Below are 23033 nucleotides of genomic sequence, written 5' to 3' on the forward strand. Positions count from 1 at the left end.
AGATGTGTATTGGTGTCATATTGTACCGAGGTCAAATCACAGGGTTTTGACAGCATGGAGAGTTAAGAAATTGTTTTTAAAAGGAGTGATCCATAAGGCCGATACTGAGGTCCTTGATACTAATATCAAACCAAGCCAGGTTGGAACCAATTTTTTCTCTAAATTTTAGACAATAAAGATTATATTCACTGTACTTCTACTACATATTGATGGTTAATATTATAAATTAATAATAACACAATATGACCATTACCGTTGTTTGTTGTTGCTTCGCAACACCAATCAATTATGAATCAAACATGAATAATAAATGGATGTAGTAATTATTAATATAGATACTTAAGTGAAAAATATATGTTAGCAAAGGTTCTAGGTGTTAACATTTTCAAAGTACAGTAGCAATGAAACAATAATGTAACAATGAAGAGTTGATGTTAACATTTTCAAGTCATACTATCTGTATTCATTATTATGCAATTATATCTAGTATTGAGGAACCTATTGAAAATAGGGGATGAAGGAACCATTGTTTCCTGATTTGAATGAAGTAATTGCTCCTAAGTCACCCTGTTTTATATATTTATATTCAAGGCAGTAGAGTCAAACTGCTGGTTGTGATGACCGATTGCTCAGTGATCACTACATTAAATGCATGTGTGCATTAGCTGCACATTTGAAAATTATTTGCTACAGTAATAGTTGGTACAGTTTTATGTGCATTGACACTCTTCGCAGTTCTTTGTGATACGATGAAGATGAATAAATTGATTGTGGTTCATACAGTTTCTGTGCTATCAGATAGGCCTACTGTATCCTGGTAGAAATGTGTTAAATAGATTAAAGTGTAAACATTATGAATTATTTCAGCATTGCCATCTCTTTTAAGTTTTTTTTATATGTCAATTACCTTATTATCTCATAACCATGTTATCCTAATCTATCTCATAACCATATTATTCTAATCTGTGGGTGGTCTAGGCTTCAATCGCGTTAACCAGCACTATAGAGCCAGATTTGTTATGTTCGCTATGTGCATTGAGAGCTATGAAATAATCGTTGTCATGTAAAACAGTCGCAGCTTTGAGGTTTTTGCACACAAAATTCAAAAAATCAGGCACTATATCGAATTAGTGCTTGATCGGGGATAGGAAAATTACGTGAAAATGAAAGTGATGATGTCAGAGCTGACATTTAAAAATAAATATTGTACTTGGACTGACATGCATAAAAAATAAGTCTCGTTAGTTTTAACACATGTTTGTAAATGTCAAAAGCAAAATGATTGTAGTACAGTATGTGTCCTGTGTTTTATATGATCTTAATTTTATAATTTTATTAACTACATGCAACAGTTAAAGTAAACTTCAAATGTTAGTGAAAAAATGATTTATTTAGAGTAAAAAGCAATAAGTAAAAGTCTAAATATAAACCATCGTAATTGCTTTATCCTTTTACCTTAAAACAGTTAATTAAAATTTTAATAATATGAAACTACAATGGTTTAGTAGTTATAACACCAGGCTAGTTACCTGAAGGTCGTAGGTTCGATTCTCGCATGAATCACTTGCAAATTTATTTTTTTTTGCAAGTATTTGGGGACGTATTCAGTATTTTAATACAGTTATTATGTAGGGCAAAACATCACTTATTAATTGTTCTAGTACTTTTATTAACAAGTATCATATTTTACAGAGGATGGTCTGAGTGTAAGCAAGTGATAAAGGAACATGAACATTTTGGGAAATGGTTCATCGTTCTAGATGGTGATTGGCAGGAGCATCCGCACATAAACCAGACCATTGACACCAGGATTCCTGCTAGTATCTTCACAACCCATGACTTGGATTGTGAATCTCAGTTTAAAAACCACCTCAACAAATTGAGTGCAGCCAAGCGTAAAGAAAGGTAGATAAAAGATTTAAATAGTGAGGTTAACATCTTTACTAAAGCGGTAATGGGTACAAACATCTTGCAAATATTGTCACATGTTTGATTTAATTTTTTTTATATTTTTGCCAATAAAAATTCTTTTTTTGTACACTGTACACTGCATTTGAACACTAAGGCGTGACTTTTATATTCCTTGTTTCGTGTACTTATTTTTTTAAAGATCATAGTAGGAGTGCGGAATAAAAATAAAAATAAAATTTTGTTTTTCTTATTTAGCAAATAGTTTTGCCAAAAACATCCGGACGGAGGAGAAAATAAAAATTAAATTTTATTAGTGAATGTAAAATAGGATGGTTAAATGCTCCAAATTTATATAATTAGGAATAAATATACATATCTTTGGAGATTTCAAGGCAGCGGAGGGCGTAATAAAATAAAGAAAAACTTTTATTTTTTTCTGGAATTTCCACTTTCTTGTGGCAGCAGGTGCGCTAATTGGCCAAAAAAAAATTTTATTTTTATTTGAAATCATCAATATTTGCAATCGGCGGGTTCGCTAAACAAGGTATAAAAAAAGTCTCGCCTAAAGATTACAAGTAGAACACAGATTTTAACTAGAGGTCACCTACAGAACACCTTTTATATCTCATTCCATTAAATAAGGTTTTTATTATATAATTAAATACTGTACAACCTATATAATGATTGTTACTATACATCTGCTTAAAATTTATATGCAATAGTTTGTGAATAAACCTAGATAAACTGACTAATTGCCTAGAGTATTTCCCTCTCAAGAAAACACCCCTCGAAAAATAATAAAACGGTCAACTCCCCACCCGGTAACCATGTAACTTACTCATTCAGTCAGTTTATCCAGGTAAAGTATAGTACTGCCAGAAACTATTGCAATTTTTCCTGCGCACAGGCTTCGTGGCTACATTGAAGGCTGATATAAACAATTATATAAGCAAGGCTACGAAGCGAAACTACAAAGCAAAAGTGTTGTTTATTTGTATGTGCAGAAAAACTGCTGTAACTTACTGGAATAAACAATGTATTGCTGGGTCGTTTGTGAATGACCAGCACGAGTTTAGACCGTTAATTTAAAGTATGGAACTATTTTTTCAATAAGAAAAATGTACTCCTGATTTGATCAGAGTCTCCCCTTAAAGTTAACGTCCTTTAATTGTAAAATTACCGAATGTCGCATGGAAAACTCAATGGAAAATAAAACTTGGTGAAAATGTAGGTCGTAAATGACATCGAAATTCGAACACACAGTTCTGTAGGCCTAGGACTAGGTAACTAACCACTGTTTTAAAACATGATCGATCTAAGGTAGGAAATAACGAACAATAAATGTCTAACATTGTTTATTAGTTAATTGCAACATTGCTCATATGTTGAAAGGGGGTTGAAAGCTGGTAAACTATATTTCAATATTGTTTACACATTGTTTATCAGCCCGACGATCCAGCCTATGATCATTGCAAAACAATGACCTTCGTAGGGGTTCGTAGCTACGTTCAAAACGGTATCTACGAGCAGGTTACGAGTGGATACACACAGATACGAATCGATAATTCACAGCGGTACTGTATCCACTCACAGACTACCAACAATCACCATCTACTTGTGTATTTTGTAGAAGAATTGCCTGTCATACTGAAAAGTTTTTTTAATTGTGGTGATGATACCTCAAAATCCAGGTCAAATTTTTGTGGGAAAAGAGGTGTGCAGAATCGTATTTACTGCAAAATACATTGTTTGTATTAAGGTTAGGTCAAAGCTTTATTGTCGGCAAAATCTACACAGAAATCAGCCCTTATTTCTGAAATGCGCGAACAGATTTCTAGGGCAAATTTTTATGCAAAGGATATACAGTAATGCCTACTAAATACAGTCTGGTTTGTCTGTATACTTAACTATTTTCTGTTTTTCAATCTTATTCTCAGAATGCAGTCAGATTTCCGCAAGCTTCTAGAAGCTTCAAAACAGGAGGTTATGGCAGGAAAACTGTACAAAGATGTCATTAAACACTTCAACAATGAGGAAAGCTTTCAAGAATTAAGTAACGATGAGTGTTTGGAAATCTACAACAGCCACCAGGAGCAGATTACGAGACAGGCAAAAGACGATTTCAAGGAACTTCTATTTGAGTCTGCAGATTTTTTTGCGAAGTTTGATGATGTAAAACTTTCTCATAACGATCTTTTAGATATACAGGATAAGTTGCAGTCAGATGCAAGGTGGGGACTGGCTTTAGCTGCATTTTTAATTATTAATGAAATAATTCCTGTGTAATAAAATATTCAATTACCTTTTCATGTGTTTACAGTACTGATACTAAATTACATACACATCCCATAATTAAATTGTATAAGAAACAGTTAAACACTAATCAATTAATATTACTTCCCCCTTCCCGTCTTCCCTCCTAGGCTTCAGTCAGTCAGGATTTTTAATTATGTTTTCTATAGGACTTGACTTAATCTAGGGTGTATTATTAACCATCACTTACCCCAATGAATTTTGTTGTTGTAAAGTGATAATCACAGGGTTAAAGCCCCATTCCCGGCAAAATTGCACTAAAAAAATTTTTGAGAAAAATATATATGCATCACTCTAATTATTATAATATAAACCATGAAAAAAAAACATTGGCATAATTTTAGTTTTACTTAATTTTTAATTATGTTTTCTATAGGACTTGACTTAATTCTAGGGTGTATTATTAACCGTCACTTACCCCAATGAATTTTATTGTTGTAAAGTGGTAATCACAGGGTTAAAGCCCCATTCCCAGCAAAATTTCACTAAAAAAAGAATTTTTTTAGAAAAAAAGTATATGCATTACTCTAATATTATAATATAAACCATGAAAAAAAACATTGGCATAATTTTAGTTTTACTCAAAAAAATTTTAAAAATGAGAAAAACTATTTCTCATAAGAGATTACGAGATATTACTGAGATATGTTTGTTTAATTGTCAAAATCTTGGTCAGAATTATTTTTTCAACAAATTTGAAATAATACCTATGAAATATTATATTTCACAAGTGTCAATACTAGCAATGGAAAATATCATGTCAGCCGTTTTTATGTGTGATAACAGAACCTAAATCGAGGTAAGGCTAGGCCTAGCCTAGCAGTGTTGGATGGGCTAATGTTTCCAGCGCCTACTATATTTCTTGGCAGACCTGTCGCAAAATCAAACATAAAAAATTCATCCGCATTTCTTTTTTGTTTGGAACACAAAAAAATCAAATTTCAGTCTTATTTTACATTTTTTTCATGTTTAAGAATCTCTAAATTCAGTTGAACTAGCTATTTTGTATTATATTTATAAATCTTTATAACATATATAAAAATCAGATTTTTCTTAACAACTGAAATTTTGCTTGGAATATGGCTTTAAAATAAAAGTTTAAGATATCAACAGAACTTTATTAAATAGAGCTTGTAAAGTAGACTTTCAAATAAATACTAGTACCCCAAGTTAAAAAGAAAACTGGTATAAATAATGTATTTTTTTAAAATAATAACACTTGAAAGAGATTTTTTTTTAATATGACATCTGTGTCTTTATTTTTTTGCTCCAACTGCAGGTACACGGCTTTGGAGTTTTTGCACAACGACCGTCATGCGCTACTTATCAAGCACCTTGCCTTCATTCAGCATCCAACCCCTGAAACCTGCATTAGTGGAGAAAGATGTATGGATCTACTTATAAATGGACACATAGCTAATGCAGTTCACAGGTTAGCATGTTTGATATACTGTTTTGTCTTATACTGTTGTCGTCTGATGATGTTATATCAGTGAATGTCACATTAATGTTATATCCGTGATAGACACATTAACATTACACATGCTTTGCAAGATTTCGCAGCATATTCTTTGATTAGATAATTTTCCTTGTATCTTAGTTGTAAATACACTATGTTGATATTAATGATAATTGAAAATTAATATTTTTCGTTTTTTTTTTTGTGGTTATATTTATACTTCAGAACTTCAGCCCCTAGTTCAATACAATCTTGTGATGACGAGTTTCAAAAGCTAAACATCGTAATCCTTGGACAGGAAGGTTTGGCAGAGGAGCTTCTTACTGTTATAGAGGTAGGTAACCAACTACTAGTACTATACTATAAGATACTGTACTATTCAGTCTGCTTCGCATGCTAAGCACAAGTTTAACTTTTTTTTGTTCATCTAAGTAAGTGATAGATATTGAGTGCAATTCTGTTCTGATTTCTTGTTTTTGGTTCTAAAGTGTTAAAATTGCCTTGATGTTTGTAATGCCATGTGTGTTTGGAGGAGGGAGGGGTGAGGAAAGAAAGGAAGACTATTCAGTCTGTTTTACATGCTAAGCCCAAGTTTAACTTTTTTTTGTTCATCTAAGTGATAGATATCGAGGCAATTCTGTCCTGAGCCATTTCTTGTTTTGGTTCTTAAGTGTTAGGATTGCTTTAATGTATGTAATTCCATGTGTGTGGGCGTGTGTGTGTGTGTAAATCGGAAAAGGGGTGGGAGAGAAAGGAAAGGAAGACTGTGTGTTTGTTAAACCGAAAACAAGCAAACTGAAACACTATAAACATTGGTTCTGAATTCTGATGTTTAGTTTTTGGCTTGTCGTTTATCATTCATTTTGTAATTTTGCCGAGTATTTGAGCCAGATGGGTGGGAGGTAAATCAATCCCCTTCCTCTTTATATGTGGGGGGAGGCCATTCATCAAATTGTACATATGGATGGACCTTAAGTACAGTGTCAATCATGATTGCTCTAATATAGGGCACATATAACAAATTTATCCAGAAGGTTATTTTTGAAGTTAAATCTTTGAATTTATTATAACAGAACAAGAAGAATTAAAATAGTGAAACAAATCCCATTTGGAACAAATATATTTGAATAAAACTTTATACAAAAATTACTTAACATTTACTGTACAGTTACTAAATTCACTGATGTCTATGTATAGACAACACACATAGAGAGCTATTAAAAGTTTCATGCGAAAGTTACAATGCTGCCCTCTTTTGGTAGATTTGTGGGGAAAATTTATATTTTGAGTGGAGAAATTCTTATGTGAAAATCTCTACTGCCCTCTTTGATTGTTTGCTCTCAAAGCTACCAAGTGATCCATCATTGTGTGATTCATCAAATGGTTTTGATATGCACTAATTGTAGCATGACTAAATGTGTATATTTTGATTTGAAATCAGTTTAGAATGAAACAAGCAAAGTTGGAGGAAAGGAAGGATACATTTATATAGAATTTAAGGACAAATATCTAATTATCTATTACCTAACCAGAATTTAAGTGAAAAGCAAAACAATATGTCTAAAAATATCTACAGCACTTTATATCAAATTGTATGGTTGATGGTAATGTTTGTGGCATTTTAAAATGTGTTCATCGGATTGAGAACGTTAGTGAACTATGTAAATCCATTTTGGAAGCACCAGCCATCTATGTGACGATGAATTTAATTAGCCTTTCCTATGTCCATTTGGCAGTAATCCCACTACATAAATAACATTACTTTGCTCTCTCAATTTGCACCGAACAGCACAAAGGTAAAGCAATTAACGTTGATTATCATATACATGATAATAAAACAGATTTTGGTACATAAAAATTGATATTAGATACTAATTATTATTCTGATCTTAAAGTAGAGTTAACTTTTTGAATGATAAGTAAAAAATTATTTTATAAGTCAGTTTTTGAACAAATTATTTCTAAAGCTTCATACACACTATCAAATTTTCTTATGACAAAAGACTTGTATGCTTATAAATAGTCATGATGTGCCTATATAAGGTCATGATATGATGTCATCATGACAATATTAGGCATGTCACATGTATAAATAAATATTTATATTGCACCAATTTAAAAGAAAAATGATGATAATATTACACAGCCTTTTAGTTCTCAAGTGGATATAGTCCAGCATTGATCCAACTTACCTTAACCTGTTACCCTGAAGCACTAATTTTTTAAGTACATATATATTTAACCCTTCAGGAGAAATTGTTTCCTTAACAAACAGACATACTTATCTCTTGATATTTCCTGTTTTTCTAAGCAATGTTTAAAGTAAACTTGACTAAATATTAAATCTGGATGGTATTATATAATACCCTTAGGCAACTAATTTAAATTTTAAAAGGAAGTTATGTTTTGTTTATCCTATACAGGGATCTGATTGTCGATCATGATCTCTTCATTTGTGTTTTAAATTTTAGCAAAATCATGGTGAAATATAATACATTTTCCATTTAGTCTGGTCCTTTACTTAAGTGTACTTTTTACTGTTAATATATTTAGCAGATTTATCCTTGGGTAATTATGAAGATAAATGAATAGGTAGATAAAATTTACATGTTGTTAATCATGTCTGCAGTTAGGTTATATTTCTCAAATTGCGGAGATGTCTCCAATGCTTAAACTAAATTGTTTACATAAGCAACGGAAGTGAATAATATTTCTAATTAATACTTTATTTTTGTACATTTTTATATTAACTGCGAATACATTTCATATTTTTGAAAGCCACCTTCTTTGTATTCATTTTAAGATGCATGCTTTCCAATACCTGGATGTTGAAACCCTGTTTGTTTTTTGTTTGTTTTTTTTTGGGGGGGGGGGGATGGAAGCGTGGCAATTTTGGATCACGACCAAATCAACTGCAATGTTGGAGCCTCATAATGAGACATGGTTGGGGTTGGAGCCTCATAATGAGACAATTTGCTATTGGCAATCATTGACCCATGTGCCTGCTATTGGCAATCATTGACCCATGTGCCTGCTATTGGCAATCATTGACCCATGTGCCTGCTATTGGCAATCATTGACCCATGTGCCTAAACAAATAAAATGAAAGGATCTAAGCTATAGGGGACCTTCTAATGACACATAAATAAAGAGAATTTAGTTTTTCTCACAGTTACAGACTTTTCTACAAAAATCCTTAAATGGATTACCAGCTGATTTGAGTCTAAGCAAAGAATATATGAATGGTTTTTTGTATGTTAGTGCTGAGGAAAATATTTTCTTGTTTGAATACATTACATAACTGTTTTAAGTCAGCTCCTTCGGCATCCATACAGTTGTTATTGAAGGCTATTGAGAGCTTCCTTCGACTTGGTCATATGATTGTTCTCAGTTGAAAGCTCACGTCTATACCAGGCCTTGTCATTTGAAAATCTCAGGCGAGCAATAAAACACTCACCATAATTTTCAGGCGAGTGATTATTTTGCGGGATGTGTGGGGGAGAGGGGGCGTGAAGATTGAAGAAATACTGCAGATGAACGTTCAGTCGCTATACAGTGCAATCAGCAGGAGTCAAGAAGACATCAAATTTAACTTCCAATATTTACATGTGAAGAAATACGTTGTTCGGATTTCAGGAAAGTTTTGTTAGTTCATCTTTTACGTTGGTAAATAAATGCTGTGGTCAGCAAAAATTGCATCGGCATTTCGAGGGCTGTGGAGGCGAGTTGTTTTGAAATGTAAGGCTAGCTATTTTTCACACCCCTCGATAGCAGTTTAGTTGTGCGATGGTGCGCGATCGCACGCCTGTAATGACAAGGTCTGCTATACTTTAAAATATTCATAGTAAGCAATATTAAATTAAATTGTTCGACATCGACAGTATAGACTGATCCATTTACAGTGATTATTATCCCTTTTCAGACACCATAGCTTGGGAAAGGGGGTTGGGGGAGGGATAATTCTTACGTATCACCTGCTAAAAAAGAAAATATTGGAATGTACTCTATTTTGTTTTCATCATAATCTACTAAAATGCACTCGGGGGACCTTAAGAAGAAGGTCGCACTATTGGCGGCGCCAAGAGAGAGCGCCCTCTTCCAAATGGATTTGTCTATATGGCCATGGAATATTTTAGGAAACTAGGTTAGTAATGAATTATAATAAATATAGTCTAAAAGATGATTAATAAATTACGAATACATGTGTATATTTTACATAATCAACATATTTAGACAGCATCTGTCAGAAGGTAAAATTAACGTAATGATATATTGCTGATTTGTATAATTAAAATAAAATATAAATCCTTGAAATGACCGGTTTTTTGCCAAGGAATTTAATATTTCCAAGGTTAACAGGAAAGGTGGAGCATAAACAAGTAAAATGAATTGACAAGCTGAATATGAGTGATTATAGAATGCACTAAACATTGATGAAGACTTTAGATTAGGCCTGCAAACGACGGCATTTTATTACAGTACTTATCTCAAGAGATGTCACATGGACACATTGGCTTGGGAAATATATATGGAAGCCCCAAGTGAGTAGTTTTATACATACCCAAAATCCCTTTCATAAAAATTACACTGTGGACAATACAAAAGTGCTTTAAAAGATACAAAATTGGAAAAACAAGACACTTGAAATAAAAATTTGTCTCAGTTAGGTTTTTTGACATCAAACAAATCTACCATCTGTTCATTAAAGAAAAAAATTAATGTTTCCATATAGTTATTAATGGTTACCAATTTATTCTAAAGAATAATTTTAGAGGTGGTGTTTTTTTATTTTATTTATTTATTTTTTTTTATTTGTTCTTTCATTCTTTATGTAGCCTTTCATAAAAATCAAAATACAAATTGGTAAATAAAGTAAAATAAAACAAAAATTAACCAAACTTGACCTTACAGAAAAACTGTGAAAATCTATGGGGGCAAGGATTAACTAAAGAATTAAAATTTTGCTGTAGCTCAGAAACTTGTTAATCCATAAAAACAATACATGCAAACAATCAAAAAAAAATTCCTGTGTTTTGTTAATTTTTTTCTGGTACTTGATTTTACTGAATTTTCTGTTTAGAAACAAATGTTTTCTTTTTACTTTGTGTGCACATCTGCTACAAATTCCTAAAACTGGCCTTGATTTCTGAAATTGACGACACTAGACATATGGCATGAGGTACATGGGGTAAACACGCAAAATCTGTCTGGAATTATTATTGGAGCTTTCGTGACTTGTAATAAAAAATGTCAGAATGATACAAAAAAAATCGTTCTTTGCATTTCTCCATTTGGCAAAGTCAGTTTGTAAGATGTTTATCAAGGCTAAAGATATTATAATTATTTAACTTGAGGCATAGTGTCAACCCAGCCTGTCCCATTGGTAATTGAATATATACAAGGTTGTCTAGGCAAAGGGGAGTGGGGGACCAATAGGCAGCCTTATGACATGATAGTATTAATATCTATGCACTCTGGTACCCCCTTAAGGTGCTCTAGTACCTCTTCCTATTCAATTAGGAAGTGTCATTATATATAAATGGATGGGATGTTTAAGCTAATGGTCCTATGAGTTTGCATATCAGAGAAGAGTAGGGAATTATTGTCTCCATGTAAACAGGATAAACCTCACAACTGATACAAGTTCCCCATAATGGGATCTGTACATATTCAGACTTAAATAGTTCCTTCAAATCAATTATTAATGAATTTATATAGTCACTTATGTTAAAACAACATTGAGGGTACAACTTACAATTACATGGAAGCAAACCATGAATAATAAATATTAACGGTGGAGTCATATATATTAGCAATTAGTTCTATATTTGCCAGACAATGTCTATCTGATGTACAATTGTGCTACCTCCTACATCCCCTAACATTAAAAAATGGCAGTTGAGTTATAAAGCTATTAGAAATTATTATACTTGGGTTAGATTAATGCATTCAAAAAATTTCTGCGGGACTGAATTTTTTTCTTGCATTAATCTAACCTTCGTATAATAATTTCCACATAGTGTATAATATGCAACTCTTCTAATGGCTTAATAATGTTGGAGTCTTGTATGTTAGCACTAGTTTTATATCTGCCAGACATTCTCCATGTGATATACAATTCTCCTCCTTCATTCCTTTTTTGGAGTATCCCTATAATGAATAATAATTATAATTGTGGAGACTTGCATATTAGCACTGGTATCTTTCAAACACTTTCCATGTGATACAAAATATTGTACTTGTTTTTTCTAGTTAAGTAGCCAACTCCACAACATGACCAATTTGTAAATCCAAGTCAATGACATCATTTCATCTACATATACTCCCACAGATATAAACGAAACTTACTTCTCTGCCAACTGCTAACACTATCACATTTTTCTTTTTTATGGAGAAGCTATTGTGAACAGATGTTTATAATTGTACTCTTCATACCCCTTCCTATCTCTTTTTTTATATGGGTACAATTCTATTATTATCACATGCAAGGTTAAGGTCAAGATTGCGCCAGGTTAACCAACATTATTAAGATAGCAGTAGCAATTACTGTACTAATTAGAAATGTTATTTTGCATAAGTTACATTGTACATTTTCTTGGAATTTTTGACCTAAATACATGACTGTTGTCACATATTCTAGGGTATGTAGAATTATTTCCTAAAGGTGACACTGACATTGGAACTTGGCCTGATCCAGGGCAGTGCGTCCAGGTCAATAGATTGTGGCGCTGCCACTGCTGATGATGATCTGGTGATGAATAATTTAAAGGAGCGTGACTTGTCAGCCTTTACGGTAAAGATGACTAAATAGACAGAATTTATAATTATCTATTAAAACTGTTAAGTTAAATGGTTTGGTAACTTTAATTTTCTCACCTTCCAATCCCCCCCTCCCCCAAATTTTTCTCTCTTTTTTTTCCATCTTAACTATATGAGTGATCCTTTATAAATTTACTGATTTAGGACAAGAATTAGTAGCTAAGTGGCTTTTTTTTAGTTAGAATGTAACATATGATGTTAGGATGTCAATTAGTATGTCATGCAGGGCAGTAGCATTGCCAACAACGGACTTCCAGATGTTCTCACGTACACTCGAGAAAGCTAATCACTTGTTGTTGTGTGGGCGGCCTATAGGGCTTGTAATTTCTTTTTCTTTTTTTTTTTTGTGTATTGAATATTGGGTTCCCTCAAGTCAAATTAAAACAGATGTAACTTTAGATTTCCAGTATATTTCGCATGGAAGAAATAGGCTATGTAAACATGTACATTTTTTGCTTGTTTTTTATACAAGATATATTGGTAGCCATACGTTTTTAAAAGAAAAAAAAGCGGCCTCTTTACTTTTTTACATTTTTATTTTAATAACTGACATAATTTCATTATACGTTGAAATAGTTTTTAAGTTCATGTTTCTTGTCAGTATATTGATATATGTAAATTATTTCACTATACACCCATGTAGTTTTTAAGTTCATGTTTCTTCTCAGTATTATTGATGTATGTAAATAATTGATCATTTAATTATATTGTATGTAAGATTAATGCTGTCCATGTACTTTCAGTTTGTCATATTAGTGACTTATGTCACTACTCAAGTATTAATTATAACTTAGGGGAATTGCAGAGTGCAATGATCAATTCTTGAAATGTTTGATCCTTTGAAATTGTGGTATGTCATGAAATGCATGATTTTAAGACAAGTGAAATGTAATTATTTCATTATTCAAAAGATAAAATAAATTAAATTAAAAGAAATCATTAAAAGTAGGATTAAGTAAGATGTTCTAAATATCTGTATTTCCCGTAGCGCATTAATGCAACATCAAGTAGAATGCCCTAAAGACTGTGTCCTCTCATTGATAATTACTGTATTAATTATAATGATTATATTAAATGTTACAGACAATAAAAACATCCGATGGATATGAACACAAGTTTCTCTTTAACAACTTGCCAAATGCAAACTTGTGCAATTTATTATACAAACCATAGTTATGTTGTGGAATATTTACTGTAAAACTTTTAAAAGCAGTATTAAGTAAGAATGATTAATAGTTTCATGTTAGTAATAGATCACAGACAATTAAAACATCCAGTAGATATGAACACAAGTTTCTCTTTAACAACTTGCAAAATGCAAAATTGTGCAATTTAGTATACAAACCATAGTTATGTTGTAGAATATTTACTGTAAAACTATTAAAAGCAGTATCAAGTAAGAATGAATAACAATTTAATGTTAGTAGTAGATCCTGTGTTGTCCTGTCTCAGACAGGTTTTTAAATGAGCTGCCTAGAATTTCACCATATTAAATTTAAAAATGAAAACACATGTAATTTACTACATTCAATAAAAAAAAGGGTTTGTTGAATAGGTATGTAAATGATTTAATTAGGGCCTCTCTTGAATAAGCACTCCTCTTTGAATACACTCCTCACTATATGTGTCAGAAGTACTGTTTTGAAACTTTAAAAAAATGCTGTGCTGCATTGTTTATTACATCATTAACAACACACCTACATTGTTTTCAGGAAAACAAACCTGATATTTTACACCTAGGAGTGTAACTTAGTCTGCATAAAAATTTGAAATCAACATAGATTTTTACAATTGAATGAAATGCAAGTAAATAAATACCAAAAGTGTACCAAAGTCAAAAAATTAGAGGGGAAACTAGTTATATTCAAAACCCTAAATGTGATTTTATAAAATTCATTAGACATGAACTCACAAATAGTTGGTGAATGCAACCTGTACACCTGTTAATGATTATCATTGGTTAAAGCACAGATTGCACGCCAGAATTTGAATTCAGAAACTCGACTCCAATATAATACCGTGATGATGTGAGTCACAAGGCACATAAATTTGTATTTTGTGTGCTAACCACTGGGTCATTTTATTTTACATTTCCTTTTATTAGGAAAACCTAAAAATGTCATCTTGGTCATAATACTAGATTAAAAACTCTTATTTTTCTGACACTTTGGCAAAATTTTATTATTCGGTTATCTGATTTGTGTAGATACAGACTTGGTTCTTTTAAGAAGAACCTAGGGGCTTTGTATTATGTTAAACAATTCCATGAAATCAAACACTGGAATTGTATGACACAAGCTTTCAAACATATGGATCTTCTTCACTGTGTACTATATGTAAAACTTGTATTCTATTAAATAATAACTATTGTTGCCCCACTCATTTATTTTTACAATTCATTGTAATTTGTATTTTTCTCTATAATTCTTAATTCTCAAGTGCATAATTCTAAACTGATTTATAATTTATTGAAGTTTACACTCTAGATATTTTAAAGAGAAATACCTAAATTCTAGAATCAGTTGGATTAAAGGACTACTGAATCAAAGGTTAATTTGAATTGAAAAAAAATTGAATTAAATATATAGTAGTGTTATAAAAACTCAGAGAAAACAACTATCTTAAAGAAAAGTCTGTTTAAACATTTTTTTAAAAATATTTGATACTGATTCAATTTAATTTATTCAAAATTTGAACATTTTTGTTGTTTGATTTGTTTCAATGGTTACACAGATTCTTAGTGTATTTTATAGTAAATCCAAGACAAACTAGGCCAACTATTTATTCAAAATAAAACGAATTGCACCAATAAAACACCATGGAATAAGGAAATACCAGTTATCATGCATTTTAATGAATATATTCTAGATGGGAAGGATGAGTCCTCAATACAGTGTCCCTAAGGAATAACAGTCCATAGTCTGCTGCCCTGGTTGCCAAACTTCTTCAGTGCCTACATTTCCTATTCTTTCTGTCGTTCATTAGTATTATAGGAAGGAATGTGTTAAAATGCGAATGTTGGTAGACTCTTAACCATATTTATTTCATTAACTAGGAAGAGTGATGGCGCCAATATGAGGGTCTAACAGGAGTACTGAACCACGCTAGGGCCTCTAATCAGGGCTATAAAGAGATTTTAGTGAATTCACTCGCCACAAAGAGTTTTTAGGGTTTGGTAGAGTAAAAATTTAGCTTTTCGACTGCATTAAGAAATGAAAGTCCTAAAGTGATAGGTTTGATGGCAAATTAAATTTAGTCTGATCACAAGTTGTATCCATCAACAGGGATTCCTTAGTTGACTGGCACCCCCCCCCCCCCACTCCCTTCTCTCTTCCCAGGTTTTAGCTCTCTAACATTTTTTATTGTACAGTAACCATTCATTTGGAGTGGCCAGTGGTTCCATGTCTAATATTAACTTGCAAAAACGAATCTACAGCATTCTTATGCAAATACGACGTTGTAGTACAGTATGTTAAAACAAATTCTGGCAACACTGCTACATTTTTGACATCCAAGCAAGTCTGGCTTGTAAGATGCAGTGATTGTAAAGATAACCATCATGCTGATTAATAGTTAATAAATCTAATTAGCATTTAGAAACTATATTTTTCAGGATTAAATTGGATATTCTAATAGACAAATGATCAAAGAACATGTGAGGCATTTCATTCGTTGAAATGAAGGTTTAGCACATGGGCTATGTACATACGATGATGTGAGTCTGACTTCCCATGTATGGCCTGGCTGTCATTACTAGAGACATCACCTCTACCTGTTTGTCAGCCAGCTGTTAACTCTGTGACCTTTTAAACAGTAATTAACACGCATATATATTTATGAGAGTAAATATGTATCCTCCTTTCTCATAATGAGTCAATTTTATATTTCATTTTTTTTAAAGGTATGTTTTTTTAAAGGATATTTGTTCATTTTATTCATTAAATTATTTTATTCTTAGAATTTGAAAGATTCACGTGATAGACTAACACAAATATACATTAACGTGATTATGAGATATTTTGTCAAAGATTGTGGGAAAAAGTTATTTGCCAGAATCTGTTTCATGCTTTCATATCTGCTACAGTTGCATTTGTACTTTTAATCATTTCTTTTAATTATATAATGTTGAGGTTTCACATTGTTCCCAGGCAAATTAACTTCTGTTATCGCATTTCATTTGTGCTGCCACACACCGCCAAATCACATAAAATCTTGTGTGCGTTCAATCAAAGTTATAATTACTGTACATTTGAAATAATGCTTACAAACCCTTAAAAAAAATTTTTTTTTTCTCTATTAAAGTTATTCATACTCACCTGACAATTAAAAAAAAAATCTAAGATTTTATTAATATTTTTTTTAGGATTGATCTTATTTTATTGGAATTGAATCAATAGTAAAATGTTCTTAATTAAACAGAAGCTTCTTCAATGTAACTTATATTTTTTCTGTTATTGTTCCTGTAGTCTCAGTGTTGTGATAGAGAGTACACGCTTGATGGTAGATTACACAACCTCCAACTTCGGGCTGTAGAGGGCGATGTATCTCAGATACAAAATGGTTTGAAAACAGAACAGTTCACACCAGCCGGTAGGTTCTAAATCGTTGATTATTAATATTATCATACCAATCTTAAACACAATTTGATTAGTATTATCCTGAATCAAAGTAGTATATGTATATAAATTATTTATACATTGTAAAAACAAGTATAACCAACATTATTTATGTTGAAATTTAGAATACTCTAAATTATCCTAAAGGAAAGTAATATATACATTATTTATACATTGTAAAAACAAGCATAACCAACATTATTTATGTTGAAATTTAGAATACTCGAAATTATGAATTATGATTTTATTTGATCGATGTATTTTGTAAATATATCCATGACTCATGCCCTGTTTCATATGAATGATTATCAATAATTATGTCTTGGAACATATCAGTATTTTTCAAGACAAGGTTGCCAACCTCTTTAAACCCAACCTGGTTATTTTAAACTAGTTAATTCTAATACGTAATTAATATGTTTGTAAGTTAAAGAGCATTTGTATTTCTGTGAGTAATACAGTTTCTATGTTTACTTTCTCCTGAGTTTTGACGGCCATGTCATTTTCGCAGTCGGAAATTAGGGAAGAACTGGATTGTGACTTTTGAGTAACTGTAACTACTCTGCCAAGATGGCCAAAGGATACTAAAGTTTATGATATTGTCATGGTTAATTATCAGATGGTATAATTGATTGCAAATGACCCTTCTATACCCCTTTGATCAAATTTTGGTGCTGAATAATTATCTGACTATAGAGATTATCTTCCCTCTATCTTTCCCTCTTCCTCTTTTAAATACCAATGCACACAAAACAAGTAGATTGGGCATAGTCAAGGGTACACATTGGAGGGCATTATCTTTTTTAAATGATTTATTTAAATTCTGAATGATAATCATGCTAAAACAATTTAAGTTTTGCTGATTTAATTTTTAAAAAATCCTTAAAATTGGTTACCAACACATTTAAGGGTCTATTTTAAAAATATGGGAATGTCATTTTTTTTTTTATTCATTAGTAGGTGAGAAAAATGTATTGTCATTTTTTAAATGAAAGGTACTAACTTGTAACAAATTAAACAATTTACATATATTGAATTGTATTGTTTAGGTGTAATAGCTTTACATATTTTAAATTTTGTCTTCACTATTCACTATGATTATATATTTGTTTTCTTTCCTTTACTGTGATTGTACTTGATTTGTTCATATGATTTCTATTATTTTTATATCCATATTACCATTCTTTTTGCATATTCACAATTGTTTCCTTTATTCATATTTTCAATTTTTGTACCGGGACGATGTGGCACCTTTCGCAAACACAAACACAATAACTAAATGCCACGGGATGTCTGTTTTGATATTTAGCACAAATTGACAATCGTGTGGACATTATCATCAAATTGAATTATTTCCATCTCATGAAATTCCAAAGTTGCTTTTTGTTGTTGACATTTTATTGACTGGTGACTAATGGGTGCCTTGTAGATTAAATTGTATACTAAAGGGGTACTACAAAGAAAGGGGCCTTAAATTAAAGGGGATATAATCTTTGTGAAGGGGTACAGTGAGAGGATCTGATTTTGGATGAAGCAGTACTGTACAGTATTGGCCTTAATTTAAAGGGGTTTGGATTGTGATAAAGGGGTGCAATGAAAGTAGCCTGTATATGTGGTTATGACCTTGATAAGGGGTGCTGTTTTTAAATTTATGTCCATCAATATTAGTAATCGCTTTAGAGAAACTTTGGCAGGATCACCAAGTATAATTGTTGTATTATTCCATCGTGTATGATAAGTATAGGCACGCAATGGGGATACTTTTGGTATATCACTACTATGACTGTTTTTGAACAAATTTTCAGATAAGGACATGAAGTTTTCAAACTAAAATCAACTTACAGAGCGCTTAATGATATAAATGACTTTAAACTACTCCATGAGGGATAATTCTTGGTATGCTGCTGTACAAATATATTTTTAGCCAAAAACAATACAGAGTTAGGCTGTAGCTTGGTGGTTAAGATGCTTGCATTCGAATCCCAGGGTCCTGATTTTCAAAGTGCTTGATTTTATCTCACAACTACGAAAAAACTCTACTCCCTAAGACTCATAAGAGTCTGATCAAACTTTAATATCTCAATAAAATTAATGGTACACCATTTGTGATGAGCTAACCATAGTTACATGCTGTCAACACTAAAATAATTTCCTGATATTCAATTGTTCTTGAACCAGAGGTGAGATATTAAACCAGTTATTAACAGAATGAACCTGTCGGGTAAAAGCTTAGAAATACAAAATGCAATTAAACATGAACATAATTCTTATGTGACTGTTTTTTTTTGTTTTTGTTTTTTTTTAAGTCTTAAAATTTATTACCAGGCAATTAAAGGGTTTTTACATGCAATATAGGAACCGTATATGTATGCATCTTTTAATTGACAAGAACAATGTTTTCTCTGTAATATTCATTTAACTTAATGTTGATCAGCTCAATACTAACATTACTGTATGTTTAAGGCACTTTCATTTGAGTACATGACTCTCTTGACAAATACTTGTTTTGCTGTTCCAACAGTAACATTTAAAAACATATATTAATGTGTATATTTCCTATCATTTCCCAACCAAGTGTTGGTAATAATTTTTTTATGATGATTAATGTTTTTCAAATTCTAATTTTTGTAAACTAAGGTTGAATGTTGATGTTTTATATCCCTGTTTCTACAGCTGGCACAGTCCATTACCCCTGTTGTTAACATCCTAAGCCAATGCTACCCAGTAATTAATACCTTCAACATTAGGTTTTTGTCAGTATTGTAACCCAACGTTACCCTCTTATCAGTACCATGCGAATGGTCATCTTAGCCAATGGCGCCCTGCCATCAGTGTCTTACTCTACATTAAACCTACTATGGTACAATGCGATTATAATCCTTGCATTGTTACCATAGCCATTATTATGCCTGCCTAAGCCACCATATCTCTGGGACTTTGCAATCCTTGTCTTGCGCAACATGAGATAACCAATGATACGGTGCCATTGATACTCTTCCATCAGTACCCTGCTAATGTAACCCTAGCCATCATTACCCTGTCATCAGTACCATTCCATGGGTACCCTGCCAAAGTCACCCTATCCCTATGACAGCCTGCCATCAATGTTTTACTCAATGTTAACCTTCGCCAATGCTAGGGTCTAGCCCTTGTATACCCTACCATCTACAACTGCTTTTCATCCATTTAAATTGGTTCATGAGATTTCTGTCTACTCAATCGACATTCCTTATGACACCTTGATTATCTATTGATTATTATTGATTATTGCAGCTTGTATATGTACCTTCTCTGGAAGAGAATCTTTCGATTATGTCAAGTCTAGTTTGGAGAAAACTATCTTGAATCAAGAGAGCGACAAAGAGCTTCGAAAGCTACCGGTAGTTTTCCTGTTTGCTCGTGGCGTGCTGGTTCAAGATGATGAGCACAACGAAATCAAAGAAGAGGCACAGATGATGTCCACAAGGTTTGTAGAGCAAAAGATTTAAAGCAGCTTTGTCAATCAACCCATATTTTTATAGTGGCTGATGATTAAAACACTCTTTCTATGAGTGAATTTTTTTTTTTATTCTTTCTAAAATTTCAGATTTTTCAGGAAATATATGCTAACATTACATACTATCATTACTGCTAAATTTCACAGCCTTATAGTGGTTTTATCGAATATGACCTAAGTTAGGTAGAACATAAATTAATTTAAACTTTCCTTCATTATTCACATGTACAACTTCATCTCGAAATTGTCAGATTCAAACAGCCTCATATTTTAAACATTCATCACAAATAAAAATCAAATTGATCTGTGATTTTACAGGATATGCTAAGATCCTTCCAAGTATCTTGAATCACATTTACAGTAACTCAGATTTCTCATATTAATTTATCTGACACGATGTAGTGTACAGCCACCGTGCACAGTTAGTTTCCTCCCCCTCAAATGTTTCTCCACCTGTTCAGTACGACCTGTCTCCAGTGTCGGTGCTTATTAGTATATTGCTGGCCAAGTATGTTGTATGATTTTAATTTCAGGTTATTGTTCATGTGATTATTATAATTGATCTGGACATGAAGGTTGATAATATTTCCCCTGTGTATTTATGGGTTTCCTTTGAAGGACTCGTTGATCTATCCATCCATTCAAGTCCATTTGCTTTAACATGCCGCTACAATTTTGTGACTCATTTGCATATTAAATTCTACAGATGCCACAGCTACAACTACTAAAACTACTTCTGATATAGTTCTGCGATTTTCTCTACTGCTGTAATTAGCAACATAGAGCTGTGACACAGTGGTTGAGGTGTTCACTTTCTAAATCCAATGTCTTTGGTTTGATTTAGGAAAAGATGTGGGGGTTTTTTCTCATAATCAAAAAGCAACCTCACTCCAAGATACAGCATCCAAAAAAATAAATAAAAAAAACCTTAAAAATTTATAGAAATCTTAAATTGCTCATTTACTACATTAAAAAAAAATATTATTAATAGTTAGCACTGACCTGGATAAATAGATAGACATATTCATATTATTGCATCTTATAAGTATAAGTCTGGTCTAAATATAGCCACTGGGGGTTAAACAATGACATAAAATTAGCAACTTGTAGGAAATATCAAAATCATCCTCAAAAACTATTTCTCCTTCTGTCATATAGGATTTTTATATTAAGGTTGCTGATCAAAATATGATTATTTTATACTGTAATAAAATAGTGATAGTAACTTAAAAATTGTATATGTTCATTTCCTACAGTAAAAAATGATATGATATACTCTCTATTATATATAAAACTTTAGTAAATTTAATTTTTAATTTAAACCAATTATGTAAACAAGAGAAGGCAATCTCTGATCTTTTGCATGCCACCTTTCCTATTTCCAAGGTCCGAGCTAATTTCTTCAGCCCTAAAGCTTTCTAAGAAACCACCTACACAACATTCATATTAAACTGTACCATGGATAAATAACTATGGTAAATAAAAGGGAAAATAGAAGTTTAGTCTGGCTATAACGGGTATGTTTAACATGTTGTTTTAAGTGCTATTGTTTTAACAAAGCTTAGTCCACCCTTGCAGTCATTAAATGTAATCACAAGTGGTTTAACGCAAACACAATACTCTGCTGTTCTATGTTAACTCATTCTTCCTCATTTGAAAAGATGAGCTGCATTCGTGTCTTATGCGTGTACTAGCTTTCATGGTTCGAGAATTACAGAGTTTGCAATACACTCCTAATGCTAATTGATTGGTGTAGTAAAGCTGTTTGGGTAATATGCATCTAAGTTGCTCTGTGAAACATGCTTTATGCAAAATCATGGACGAATATTACAAATCACAATTAAAGTTATGAAACATACTTGAATCACATGTCTTATTCAGGAATAGACACCTTGTCTACACATATTTATCTTCTCCTTCCTTTAAGTCACTGATAATTTGGGGGGCGCAAGTTCTCGCCTCATCAGTCCCAATCATCAGTAATATCCTCCGCCCTACTTGATCATAATTTCTACCGTCTGTTAGCAGTGTGTGTATAGCGTGTTAACCTTTTCTTGCAATTTGGACGCTTTCTACAATTTCAAATGAGAGGACCCACACTAGTCTACGTGAATCAATAAAACACTAATGATTTTAACAGCTCTGTTGCCATTATTGCGTTATTTATAACCTTGAGTGTTGCTATATTATCTTTTTTGTCTTGTCTTTGATTCTCAATTATTAATAATAGGATTCTGTGTATTGAGTCTCTAATTTTTTTTCCTTTGTCATCTGTAATTACAGAATTAGACATGCAGAAGCCTTCAATATGCTACAGAAAAATATTTCTTGTGCTGTAAATATTGAATATTTTCATTTTTTTCTGACATGTTTTTGAAAAAGGAAGATGAAGGTTCCTGTCAGTTATGTTCGCAACACT

At 32.1% G+C, this 23033-nt stretch overlaps 1 protein-coding gene across 19 annotated transcripts in view; it reads left to right on the plus strand.

Annotated features, from left to right (window-relative positions):
* Positions 1–23033, plus strand: part of LOC117101645 (rho GTPase-activating protein 5-like) — an 81797-nt gene that overhangs the window by 12053 nt on the left and 46711 nt on the right. For all 19 annotated transcript variants that reach the window (XM_033241660.1, XM_033241659.1, XM_033241664.1 and 16 more), the window contains exons 4-9: positions 1693–1905; positions 3849–4142; positions 5504–5656; positions 5909–6017; positions 16969–17092; positions 20392–20584. In XM_033241660.1, coding sequence (XP_033097551.1) covers positions 1693–1905; positions 3849–4142; positions 5504–5656; positions 5909–6017; positions 16969–17092; positions 20392–20584 — 1086 coding nt within the window. The remainder of the gene's footprint in view (positions 1–1692; positions 1906–3848; positions 4143–5503; positions 5657–5908; positions 6018–16968; positions 17093–20391; positions 20585–23033) is intronic.

The sequence above is a fragment of the Anneissia japonica genome, unplaced genomic scaffold, assembly GCF_011630105.1.
Source record: "Anneissia japonica isolate Jap-2015-1 unplaced genomic scaffold, ASM1163010v1 scaffold1696_len571195_cov180, whole genome shotgun sequence".
Lineage (NCBI taxonomy): Eukaryota > Metazoa > Echinodermata > Crinoidea > Comatulida > Comatulidae > Anneissia > Anneissia japonica.